Source organism: Budorcas taxicolor, chromosome 13 (genome assembly GCF_023091745.1).
Source record: "Budorcas taxicolor isolate Tak-1 chromosome 13, Takin1.1, whole genome shotgun sequence".
Taxonomy (NCBI): domain Eukaryota; kingdom Metazoa; phylum Chordata; class Mammalia; order Artiodactyla; family Bovidae; genus Budorcas; species Budorcas taxicolor.
This window is the reverse complement of record NC_068922.1, coordinates 39,969,555-39,982,709: the sequence shown is the minus strand read 5'-3', so window position 1 is coordinate 39,982,709 and position 13,155 is coordinate 39,969,555. Positions and strand designations below refer to the sequence as shown.

Sequence of the window (13,155 nt, the reverse complement as noted above, 5' to 3'; positions counted from 1 at the left end):
AATGTCTCATGCATTGGCGGGTGGGTTCTTTACCTCTAGCGCCACCTGGAAGCCTCCATCCTTTATGGTTTGAGTCTAAACCATCTCACCTTTTATTTCCCCACCCCGACTGGAAATCATCTTGTCCTTGCCAGGACCCTCACTAACCCCTGGCCTTCCAGCTGCTCTATAGCGGTTGTGACCTTGGCTGTGACCTTGAGGTCTGGGGGTGAGGGAGGGAACGTGCCCCAGGTCATCTCAGAGCTCCCCTTAGGTGGAGAAAGAAGTGGACAGAAATGTACTTTACTTTACTGCGTTTTTTTGTCTTATAAGGGGACATGACTGGTTTTTGCGTTCCTTTGTTTCTGAAAAGATTGTTCGTGAATGCTGATGATCATGTAAGTTTATGGTTGTAAATGGGAACTTTTTCTTTTCAGACAATGTGGATGCCAGCGATCTTAAGCAGTTTTTTGAGACCAACTATTCTCAAATATATTTCATCTTCTATGAAAATTTTATAACACTGGAAAATAGTTTGAAATTAAAAGGTAAGAATTTCTACAATTTTTTTTATATATAAAGTTCTGTTTTTTTTTTTTAAATAAAAATACAGGAAGTTCTTGGAGGTTGTGTGTCACGTGCTACAAGTTACATGCCTTTAAGCTTCCTCTCTTTCCAAACACTTAGCAGAGCTGTGAACTCACAGCGGTTGCGTCTTTCCCTTGAACTTTCTCTCGTACAGGCGTTAACTGAACAACAAACAGCCAAGGGGAAAGTAGAAAGACAAGAGATCCACAGAAGGGGACTTCCCTGGTTGCCCCAGTGGCTAAGACTCTGCACTCGCAATGCCGGGGGCCTGGATTTGATCCCTGCTCAGGTAGCGACTTAGCAGCAGCAGCACGGAACTAGAACGCACATGCTGCAACTAACAGTTTGCATATTGCAACTAAAGAGCCTGCGTGCTGCAGCTAAGACTCTGTACATACACACAGATATATACCTACAAAAATAAAAGGGAAACCACAGGAAGTGTGAGTTCCATTCCAGAGGTTGGGGGTGGGGTGCAGTGGGCTGAGACAGGGTCACATGGAAAGAAGAGGCCTTAGAGAGGAGCAAGGAGGCCACACAGCTGCCACTTAGGCCCTTCAGGGGATACTGCTCCAGCCTCTGTTACGTCAGGGCACACGTGCACCTGGGCCCAGAATGCCAGCACCTGTTCTTTTTAAATGAATTTCTTACCTTTTCCCCCTCGTGATTTATAAATTGGCACACATCTTGAACTTAAATTCTTTTCTGCCCAATTGGTAGATATCTCAAATATGGAATGGTGTGATTTTTATCTTGCCTCCCAGCTCTGTTCTACTTCATAGTAGTGTGATAATATATTCAATTAAAATAGCAAAGAAAAAAAATTAAAACCTGGTATCTAAGGAAACAACATTATAATCTACAAACCTCATTTTTTAAAAAGCCCTTCCTCCATCCCTGTTCTCCCTTTCCTCCCTCTATCCTTTAGGAAAATTTGGTGGTTCAAGACCATCAGTCAGTTTGTGCTGCGGAACAAACTGCACAGCAAACCATCCCAACACTGAGTGCCTTCAAACAGCCGCTAGTCATTTAGTTTGTGATTTTTCTGAATCTGTTGGGCAGTTCCTCTGGTTTGGGCTGGCTCCTGCCTCTGACTGGCCAGTGGCGAGTGGCCTCATTCACACATGTCCTGATTGTCAAGCTGCTGCCCAGGGCGCCTTAATGCTCCTTCACGTGGGCCCTCTTGCCCAGCTGGCAGGGTTCCTTGGGCTCCTGCACCGGTGGCCTCAGGGCTCCATGACCTGCTGGCGAGTACGGCTTTTTGAGCTCACCTCACATCTGCTGTCGTCACCGTGGTTGGAGCAGGTCACGTGGCCTCTCAGATTCTGGGGCTGGAGAGAAATAGATCCTTCTTGATGAGGAGAAGACTCTGCCGCTCTGTTGCCTTCTGTCTCCTGCAGAGAGTCACGACGAAGGACCGATGAAAAGAGGGAGAGGCTTTACAGTTTCTTGCTTTTAGTACAGTCTATGTGTTGACTGGAGCCCAGGGGAGGAAGATACCAAAACAAAAGAAGAAAGGAAAATGGTTGCTAGGAATAACAAAATCATCTTGTGATCCCTTCAGCCCTCCAGTTATTCGGCCAAAACCTGTGTCGTTGATTCTGCCTTCAAAACGTATCCAGAATCACCGGCCTGTCCCCCTGGCTTCTCCTCCTGATCTCTCCTCCTGGCCTCCTCCCGTTGTCCTCACCTGGGTTACCAATGCCACCTCAGAACTGGCCTCCCTGCCACGCTGTCCACCCTACCCCACCCCACCCCATCCCCGCCAAAATCTCTGGGAAAGACCAGCCGGAGGGTTGCTTTACAGCGTCTGTCAGTCATGAGCTCCACACTGCAGACCCTCCAGTGGCCTCCTGGTCCCCTCACGCCCTGCCTGCCCGCCCGCCTCACCCCCATGACTCCCCGCCTCGCTCCAGACATAAGGGCCTCCTCGTGGTATCCTCCCCATGCAGACCGCTCCCCCACGGGGACTCTGCACTGTCCAGTCCCTCCGCCTGAAACACAGCCACTCCCCATTTCCGTACCCTGGGTCTCCCTGTGGCTGCTCCCTCACCTCTTTGAGGTCTTTGCTCAGGTATCCCCTTATCAGCAGGGTGTCCCCGACTTCCCTAGTCAACCCCAAACTGCCCTTTGGGGCATTCCCATCTGCTTCTTGGTTTCCTCACTCATTTCTGGAGAGCCTTCTGCTGCTAGAATGTAAGCCTCCCCAGGGCAGGGGTTCACACCTGTGAACTCATGTGCCCTCAGGTACCAGAAGAATCCCTGACACAGAGGCCATCCTCAGAGTTTGTTGAGTGAATGAGTGACAGCCACTTCACAGAGCTGTGGGGGTTCAGATCCAGGGTCAGCAATGTAATTTTAACCTAATTTTTAATATCTTAAAATTGGCACATTGTCAAAATAATGAATTCTTTTTTTACCTATTCCAGGGAATAATAAGTCACAAAGGGAGGAGCTGGACTCCATTCTCTTTCTTTTTGAAGTAAGTTTTTATTAATTCATTTAGCTTTTAAGATTCTCGTCAAAAACATGGTATTTTAGATCTTTTTAATGTTACTTGAAGACAAGTAAAAATGATGGGCATGTGTATCCTTTTACAAACAAGGTGCTAAGAATGTTCTTGTGATTTTTTTTTTTCCCCCTTGTGGGAGAATTTTTCCTGTGTGGGGATCTAGATAGGTAGTTATTAGATGGGGATGTTTGTACATTTTAAATGTTGATATTGCCAAATTGCTCTTCAAAAAGGTTGTATAAATCTATATGTAAACTTCCATGTAAGTCTTACGTAAATTTCCCCAACCAACTCTGGAGATAATTTTTTTCTTTTTAATATATGCGAATTGACATGTAAAAACTCACTGTTGTTAACATATATTTCCCTGACTGCTTTTGAGGTTGCCACCTATGTGTCTCCGTGTTCACGAGTGTTGATCATATGTTCTCTCCAGAAGTGGAACAATGGCAGTGGCTTTTGATCTATTAAGAGTAAGGTCTTTCTTGTCTAGATGTATTAGACAAGCGATCAGATTACTGATACCTTGAGAACTACACTGGAACCAGATTATAGGTTCTGAACGTTAATTGTTAGTTATCTAGAAATGATTCATGTTTTGAAAAGACGTGTGCTGAGCTTGGTGGGAGACCAGCTTCGTGACTGTTGAGGAAAGTTGTATATGTATTTGCTGCCCAGCTGGCTGAAGGGGCCAGAGCTGGCTGAAGGCCGAGAGGGAAGGCTGTTTGGGTTCGTGGAATAAAACAGATGCAGAAACCTCCAGCCTGGTACGGGTTCCCGGCTGGCAGTCCGTCACTGGTCACCCATCTCCTCCGAGGGCAATGCTCCTTCCTCAGAGTCCCAGACATTGATTCAGGGCATGTTTTGTGGTGGTTGGCTGTGTTTCCTGTGGTTACCCTGGCTGTGAATGAAGCTGGCGCAGAGAAGCTGTTTTTAACAGGAGCTTTAATTATGTCCGTCATTTAAACAGGTTTCTACTGACCATTGCCGGTTGAACTTTTTTGTTAATTTACATTATTTATGTAGAAGGTTAATGCATTTGCTAAAGAACCCACCACACAGAGGTAAAACATGAGGATAAAGCTCACAGGTTTGCCACACCTACCATCGCCACCTCCCCGTGCACCCCCACCTTGCCACTAAGTTTAAGGTCCAGAAACTGCAGTGTACCTCCTCCCTGACTCCATCCTGGCTCTGGTTTTATCTCCTTGCAGATTACTTTATGATTATTCAGATTTTTTAAAAAAAATTCTGATTTGGTTAATTGCTTATTTTTCTAAGAATTCAAAAAACTTGGTCTTATCCCCAGTTTTAAAACTTATGGCCCAGCCCTTCATTTAAGGTTCATAATCCCTTCAGTTTTATCTGCTTTGGATTAATCTTCATTATCTCCAAATCGTTACTTATTATTAGGGGAAGTAGTTGTAGTGTTAAGGTTGGTGCAAAAGTAATTGCGGATTTAAACCCAGAGTTTTAAATCATTATAACTAGGTTCAAACACATCCTTATTAATCAAAATAGGAACAATTACAGTCAACACATTTTTGCCAACAAGCAGTAAGTTTGTTTATTCCTGTAGCATAAAAATCTGTGCTTCAGGATTCAACAAACTCTTGGAAAGCATTTTCTGCATCCTGCTAGTTGTGGAAGTGTTTTCCCTGAAAAAAATTGTTGAGATGCTTAAAGAAGTGGTGGTCAGTTGGTGAGAGAGGTCAGGTGAATATGGCAAAACTTTGTAGCCCAATTCATTCAACTTCTGAAGCGTTGGTTGTGTGACATGCGGTCGAGTGTTGTCTTGAAGAATTGGGCCCTTTCTGTGGACTGTTGCCCACTATAGGCCTTGCAGTTTTCAGTGCATCTCATCAATTTGCTGAGCATACTTCTCAGATGTAATGGTTTTGCCGGGATTCAGAAAGCTGTAGTAGATCAGACCACCCAACAGTGACTGTGACCCCTTTTTTGGTGCAAGTTTGGCTTTGGGGAGAGCTTTGGAGCTTCTTTTCCATCCAGCTGCTGAGCTGGTCGTCAGTTGTATAAAATTCACTGTCATAATCTGATTGAGAAACTGTTCATTGTTGTTGCACAGAATAAGCGATGATGACACTTCAAAATGACAGTTTTTTTTGATTTGTGGGCAGCTCATGAGGCACCCACTTATTGAGCTTTTTCACCTTTTCAGTTTGCTTCAAATACCAAGTGACCACAGAACAGTCGATGTTGAGTTCCTGGGCAACTTCTCGTATAGTTGGACCAGGATCAGCTTCCATGATGGCTCTCAGTTGGTCTCTGTCAACTTCCAATGGCTGGCCACTATGTTCTCCATCTTCAAGGCTCTTGTCTTCTTTGCAAAACTTCTTGAATCAGCACTGTCCTGCACATCCATTAGCAGTTCCTGGGCCAGTTTCACTGTTGATGTTGCCAGTTGTCTCCATAGCTTTATAACCAATTTTGACCTCACGGCACAGTATCCTGGAACTTACCCAGAGATCAAACCCACATTCCCTGCATTGGAAGCTCAGAGTCTTAACCAGTGGACCACCAGAGAAGTCCCTCTGTGTGTTTTTGCTTTTTTTTTTTTTTTTTCTTTTCATGTTTTAACTTCTTTTGGTTTGGTATTCCTATGTGGCTGGTTGCATTTGATTGTCTCTTGATCCTTGTTCATTATTAGACATCTTTTACTTTCTGAAACAGTTAACATGGAAGATTTGACGCTGTATCTGATCATTCTCCTATCTGAAATCTGTCTTTGGTTGTCAAAAACTATTGGTTATTTCTTCAATCTCGCAGTAGCTTCTTCTCTTGTATGTTTGGTGATACCAGTTTGAGATCAGAATTCATGGGATGCATATTTAATTTGTTTTTTTCCTCCTCAAAGTGTTTGTTTTTGCTTTTGCTTGGGGTCTGAGAATGTGCTTGTTTGGGGTCCTGGTTCCTTGCTGGCATCCCAGGCTCAGTTTCTCACACCCACGTTGGGGTGGGCACGAGATCTAGAACGTGAAGGTGTCCGTGGGTCCTCCTTGGATTCGGCATTTACTTCCCTCCTGCTTCCTCTCTGGCTGTGTTTTAAGTCCTTGCTGGTTTCCCTGCATCCCTGAAGCATGGAAATGACAATTAACATTTGCTCTCCCTGCCCCACAACAGGAAAGCTCATCAGAGCCTGTAGCCTTGCACCCTTTCAGGGTGGGGGGCTGGTTTCAACACCTCCTTGTGCTCAGAAAGTTTAAATTAAGGAGGGTGTTACTTCCCATACATTACCATCTGCAGGGGGTTCGTTGCTCATGTAAGAGAACAAATATACCTTATTCACAGCTTCATAAACCTTCATCTGGCACCATAAACACGAGTGAAAAATGAACCTGCGCCGCTTCTGTTTTTGTTTATGTTGTCTCCGTCTCCAGCCTCAGAAGGTGGGTTATAATTTGCATGGTTTGTTCTGGGGGTTTTGTAACTTTGTCGCCACCGTCTACAAGTTAGTGCCACTTAAAAAGGTGGTTTATGAGGATTTGAAGGTAAATACTTATCAAGGTGTAAATAATTGGGAAAGGCTTCCTTCAGAAGAAGTGGAATTATTAAGATGTGTTAAATTGCAGAAGGGCTACTGTGTAAAGATGGTCAATAAATAAGAAATGGATTGGAAAAAAGCACAGAGGTAAGGGAGTTAAGAAGGCAAGAAAGAGGAGCCTGTTAGGGGAGCTACTGCTTGCCCTGTAAGTCAGGGCTGTCTAGACGGGAACCTTTGAGGAAGGAAGCAGTCATTTTTTTCGATGTAGTGAGCTACCAACCACATCACCCTGCTTGGATGAGGCAATGGTGTCAGTCCAGGCTGAGTCTCCTTTAGGCAGCCGGCAGACCGTTCCATCTGCCTTTATATTCAGTGGAGGACAGTACCCCTCTGAAGCTGATCTCAGCCACCCTTGCCCGTAGTTTCAAACCTCTGTACCACTTGGAGTTTCTCTTGTTGCTGGTTCACAGTGACATTTTTCACAACTAATTGAGGTTATGACTCCTTAGTTTTACTCTTCTTCTAAAAACATATTTCATGGCACTTCCCTGGTAGTCCAGTGTTTAGGAATCTGCCTGCCAAGGCAGGGGACACACGTTCAATTCCTGGTCCGAGAGGATCTCACATGTGGTGGGGTAACGAAGCCCATGGCCACGAATATTGAAGCCTGAATGCCTAGAGCCAGGGCTCTGTAACAGCAGACGTCACAGCAATGCAAAGCCCAAGCACTGCAACCAGAGAGGAGCCCACGTGCAGCAGCAAAGACCCAGTGCAGCCAAAAAAAAAAAAAATCATCTATCATTGCTGTGTGTTTCAAACAAGCATGTGGAGCTGATGGTGTGGGGCCCCATGCCGTGAGTCTCCACTGCTGTCTTGACCAGAAGGTAAATGCTTCACTTGGGCCATCCTGTTTAATCCTTTCAGGAAATTGGAGGTAGGTACTGTCTTTTCAGTTTTTTATGGATGGAAGGATGGGGGCTTCGTTGTGTCAGGTGACTTGCCCAAGGTTGCATATCTGTCCAGTGGTAGATAGAGGCTGAACCTCTGGTCTCACTCTGGAACCCATTCTTGAACTCAGCACTGGGCTCTGCACCACTTAGGAGTCTCAGTGATCGAGCTGTGCTCCAAGGGCTGTGATACCAGCATACGCCTATTCTTATGCAGGCCATTCTTTCATTAGATGTGTTTATCGCATACCTACTATGTGTCAGGCGCCCATTTAGGTGCTGGAGGTACAGCAGGGAGATGGACAGAACCCCCTGCCCTTATGGAGCACGTGTTACATTTTGTGGTAAACTGAAGAGTCCCTGGTGAGAATGGGTACGCCAGAGCGCCAGTAACCACCTTTGAGTCAGAAAATTCTGAACGGCCCTTCTCAGAACTGACGATGGCCCCTGAGGTGGCTACCTACATAGGTCAAAAGAGGGTTGATGTGGGAATGTCAGGCACCTGGTGAATGGGTTTCAAGGTCAAACAACTGACTTGACTTTGAGATCCTTCTGGATTCAGCAGTTGAGAGGTTTTTAACCGTTCCTGGAGTTTGTTTTAATTGGGTGTGGGAAGACTCACAGACCTGAAGATGATTGGCATGAAGGCAGAGGTTGTTATAGTACGTGCAGTGCCGGAAGCAGGAGGTGTGGGACGTCAGGTGGGCCCTGGAGAGAAGCTCCAAGGTGACGAGAGCAGGGGAGAGAGGAATGGAGGTAGCTTCTGTGGGAAGGAAAGGGCCAGGCAAGTCATGAGCAGGCAGAGCAGGTTTAGGGTCAGATAATTTGAATCCTCTCAGCAGGCTGTGGGCCATGGGGGTGGTCCCTGGCTGTCCAGGACCTGGTCCCCAGGTGATTTGGGCAGGAGATTGTGTCCCAGGCAGTGAGAACCCAGAAACGGAGGTGGCTGTGTGGGGATTTGGGCTTGGCTGGTTTGCATATCGAAGGCGCGCTGGCAGGTACTATCCAGGAATCCGCTAACCCTGGGGAGGGTGGTCTCTGCCAGCCCAGCAGGGCCCCAGGCGTCAGAGCATCAGGAATTGAGAAAACGAGAAGCCACAGTTGTTAAAGAGATGCATTTCTAGCTATCTGCCACGCTATACATTATCCTTCCTTTAGTAGAGAGACGGGGTGTTTGGATCGTTTGACAGTAAGGTGTTTCCCTAGCCTCCCACTCCCCAATTAAAATATGCATCTGCAGAAGAGGTTTCATATCAAACTTACATGTATTTTGGCCTCAGATGCTACTTATTCATCTGTTTTTCCAATATCAGTTAGCAATCACAGATCTACAGGACATTTGATTCCTGGATCCGTTAGTTTTGAATTTATCCGGGTTACCCCAGGAGACTAAATAAACCCTGTGTTTGTCCTCCCCAGGGACCGAATGGGGTCTTTACCTCCTGTGAAGTGTGGTCGGAGCTGGTCTCACACTCGGGATCCCTGGGTCTCCTGTGCAGGCTTCCGTCTGGCTTAGCTGTAGGGGCCACTCTGTGAAAGTGCTGTCACCTGCCCGGGGCTTGTCACCTGCTACCTCGCCCCCACCCGCCTCCCCGCCCCCTCCCTCCCCCACCCTGTTCCTCCCCATCCACCCACCCCGTCCCACCCAGGCCTCTTTCTACACAGCTTCCCTCCTCCTGCCTCTTGGTTTACAGAGTTCTCTTTTCAGGGCCTGTCCATTATGCTCCTCTTCATCTGGCCCATTTTTTTCAGGCTCTGTTCAGACCCACCCGTTTCTCCTGGCATCTGCAGCTGAAGGTACCCACTGTCCTCTGTGAGCTCCTAGAATGCACTCCCGCTTGTCCCAGCTGGTTGTTCCTGGTTTTCCCTGAAGGCGGCCCTCTCTTAGCTTCCTAACCAGACAGGTAGTTCCTGGGCCGGCCCTGCTGCTCTGAGATAGCATCCTTTGGGGCCCCCACAGCGCCTCGTACTTGTTAATATTTGTTGTTGGATTAAAGCCTCTTAAATTCTCCATTTATCTCCCATGGGGTCATGTGGTATTTTTCTGCTAAAAAAAGTATTTTCTTTCCTAACTTGAAACTCCCTGGACAAAAGAGATAGGAGAAAGCTAGCAGAAGGGCTGGCGAGGTTTGGATCCGGCTTTGGTATAGCGAGCCGCGTGGTCTTGACCGAGGCCCTGAGCCTTCCTTTGTCTTGGAGCCTGCGCCTCTGTGGCAGGGGTGGGACCAGATGAGTTCTGGGGGCACCTCAGTTCTACAAGCCGAGGGTCGCACAAAGGTAGCTCTGACCGAAGTCTCCAAACAAGACGTCTTCAAAATAAGAAGTTTGCAGAGAAGTCTTTTTTTAGCCTTAAATTTAGCTTCATGCTTCTATTTAGTTTTAATATTCAATCCTTTTACCTCTAGTTAGCCTTTGAGTCTCTAAATGTCCCCATTGCTTTCTTCTCTGGAGCAGCCCTGTTCACCAGAACTTTCTGGGATGATGGGACTGTTCCATATGCAATTAGGCGACCACTGGGCCACTTTGTGCTTGGAACGTGGCTAGCGTGACTAAGCAACATAAATTTTAATTGTACGTAGTTTTATTTGATGTAAGTTTTAAAGTTAGGTGGCCACACGCTGCTAGTGGCTGCCAGTCGGACCGTGAGGCTATGGCGTGTTCCCGCAGAGCCTGGGCGCCTCGTCTGGGAGACTCGTTTCTTCTTCCTCAGGCACCTGCTCAAGTCCTCAGCCTGTGACCCTTCCCTGTGCTCCTGGGGAGGGGACTTCACCTCAGGTTTAGGGTTTTGCTGGAAGGAGGCTTTGGCCGAAGGGAACACACCTCTGCCTTTTGGTTGGGAAGTGGCCTTCTGCAGATGCAGAGTTGAAAAGTCAGAAAACAGTTTCATTCTCCTCTTTTTGTGCTCATGTTAAGATAAGATGAAATGAGCATTCTAAATCAGGGGCTGTCAAATGAGGTCAGACTTCATCTCCCCCCTACTGTCCATCCCCCCGATAAAGAAAACAGCTTCATTGTCCTTCCTCCCAGGGTGCTGCCCGCTCTCCTCCCCACCCCTCTGTTGGTGGGGGATTCTGGTGGGAGAAGCCTGGACCTCAGAGCCAGCGGTGAGCCGCCTGGAAAGCACGGGTGACCTGAGGCTTCTTCAGGGGCCGACAGAAGCGCAGGGTATTACTGGGGCCCGTAGGTTTTGTTTTCGCTAATGAGGGTGACTTTGATGTGGACATTGGCCTCCTCCTTGGCATCTGTGGGAGTGATGCTGGCTTGAAGGGGACCCGTCCTGGGCAGCCTTGCTGGGCACACTGGTGTCTGGGAGTCGTAATGACCAGCTGGGAGTCCAGGACCCTAGTGGGCTTTCTCTCTTTACTTTAATGGAATTCAGTCTGGGCTCTCTTGTTTTTCAGTGTTCCCTGGGAGCTTATATCAATAGTGGGTTTAGCCTCAAATTCTTCTCCTCAAAATAGGGGGAAAGGACTTTCAGTAGCCTTCCAGATGATAATAAGTCAGCTGGACCAACACAGAGCCCCAGGCCATGTGGGAAAAGAGGAGATGATGGGCTGGTTTTCGCTTTGTCCAGTTACTTTCCCTGTGCCGTTTCAGTATTGACTATTTACCATGCACATGCATTTATTTATATCTTTTCACACTTAACAGTCCCGTTCTACCTCAGATACTAATAATGAAGAAGACTTGCCTGAAGTGAAACTAGAATCACGGCTATAATAGGATTATAAACCATTGTTTGCCCCCTCCTGCTGGAAGCCAGTGTGCGCAATCCCGCCCGTGACAAGGTCATGAGGAAGGAAGCTGACATACGCAAGGCGTGCTCAGACTTCAGGGGCCCCTCTGGAAATTCCTAAGCATGTACCCCAACAAAAATCTGCCGGCTTTTGTGCTCTGCTTTTCCACTCTTCTGACATTTTCTGGAAAAAGTCAATTCAGGGCTTTAGTCTTCTGCATTTGAAAGAGTGTTTCAATCCAAAAACCCCTCTGATGGCTTTCTAGCCTGCCTGCAGGACTCGTACAGCTGTGCATGTGATTGTTTGAGGCCTCCTGACCGTAGGAGGCACGGGAAGCTTGAAACATCCTAGGAATGCAGGGGCTTCCGAGGAGTCAAAATCAATAGAATAGGACTGATCAAAGGTTTCATTTGTTGAGTCAATGCTTGCTGCCAAATTTTCATATCCTTTATTTTTAGATACAGTTGGTATATAGAAAAACAAGTAGTAGACCTGGTATTAGCAACATTAGATCTTTAAGTACCTTCTTTGTTATAACCCACTGCACCTTTGTTCTATAGGGATGTAACTTTAATGCTTTAAGGAGATGCAGATTAAAGAAAAACACTTCAGGGGAAACAAAATTAACATTCATTAAGGAAGAGAGCCAAAAAAGTGTTAACAAGCCTTTTGGCCAGAAGATAATGTAAATCACCTGAGACCTTTTGTATCCAAAATGATGTATAGAAAGAGTCTGGGCTGCGAACGCTACATAATTTTGTGTTACCCATTGATCTCCATATTTTATCAAAAGTATAAAAGGCCTTCTGAACAATAAAGGATTGGACCAGTTTCTCGAGCTAGTCTCTCGTCCTGGTTTCTGGGGAATCTGGCTCCCCCCGTGTCTCTCTCTCTCTTTTTTTTCCTCCCTTTCCCTCCCTCTGCTCTTTAATTTCAGGCTGAATTTCCATCTGGGGCGCGGAGGCTCGCCAGGTCTACTTATTTGCCCTGGCTGTTAAGACCCGTGCGAAAGGGAGCTTAAGGCGAGGCACCCTTAGATATTCAAGCGGGCGCCGGTGGCCCAACGTAGATGGTGCAAATTCCTTGTCTGGAATTTTATTGGTCTTCCGCGTAAACCAAGCTATTCAGCCCTCTTCCTCCACTTAATCTTCTTACTACACTATAGTTTCTTAATCTAATCTTACATTAATAAATAAACAAGTCTTTCCACGCCAACGCCGTCCACCCTTTGAATTCCCTGGATCCACCGGGGCTGGACCCCGGCACCCTCCCCACCTCTCTCCCCTCCCCCACCATCCTTCTTTTGGTGGATCTGTGTATCCTTTATAACTCTTTGAAAATGAAGACCAGTTCGAAGCTCCTGCAGAGGTTCAGGGGAAGTCCTTGCTCTGAATCACCGCCAGGTCTGTGCATTCAGGGCAGGTGATCGGTAGGATTAAGTCACTGGCCTTTGTCTCTTCTGAGCAGAAAACACAGAGCAATGCCACAGTTAACGAGTTTCCACAGCCCCTGGTCTCCTCTGCTTTATTTGTCATTATTTATTCCAGACTATCCACCATACAGCAGTCCTCCTGGGCGGCTCCCCACCCCACACCGAGGGTCTCTCACACTGTTAGTGCTTTTTATTTCTTTTTCCTGTAAGGACCAGTTTCCTGCTATTGAGTGGAGAACGGACAAGAAGAAATAAAATGAATACAAAAAGCAGATTCTTCTTAATTCCTTGAAATCTAAGTTCTTCTTGAGGATTTCAAATATTTGGATGCGTCTATGGATTTTTGTTTTGTTTTGTTTTTTTTCTTAAAAGACTGGTTCCAACTTTGAGTGCAGCTCCTGGGTCACTGCCGTAATTCTAAATGACTGATTGCTGTTGAGAAAAGTCAGGATCCCCAG

General features: G+C 46.6%; 1 protein-coding gene across 5 annotated transcripts in view; it reads left to right on the top strand.

Moving 5' to 3' along the window:
* Positions 1-13,155, top strand: part of RALGAPA2 (Ral GTPase activating protein catalytic subunit alpha 2) — a 270,985-nt gene that overhangs the window by 23,806 nt on the left and 234,024 nt on the right. For all 5 annotated transcript variants that reach the window (XM_052650406.1, XM_052650407.1, XM_052650409.1 and 2 more), the window contains exons 2-3: positions 417-527; positions 2,997-3,049. In XM_052650406.1, the coding sequence (XP_052506366.1) occupies positions 417-527; positions 2,997-3,049 (164 nt within the window). The remainder of the gene's footprint in view (positions 1-416; positions 528-2,996; positions 3,050-13,155) is intronic.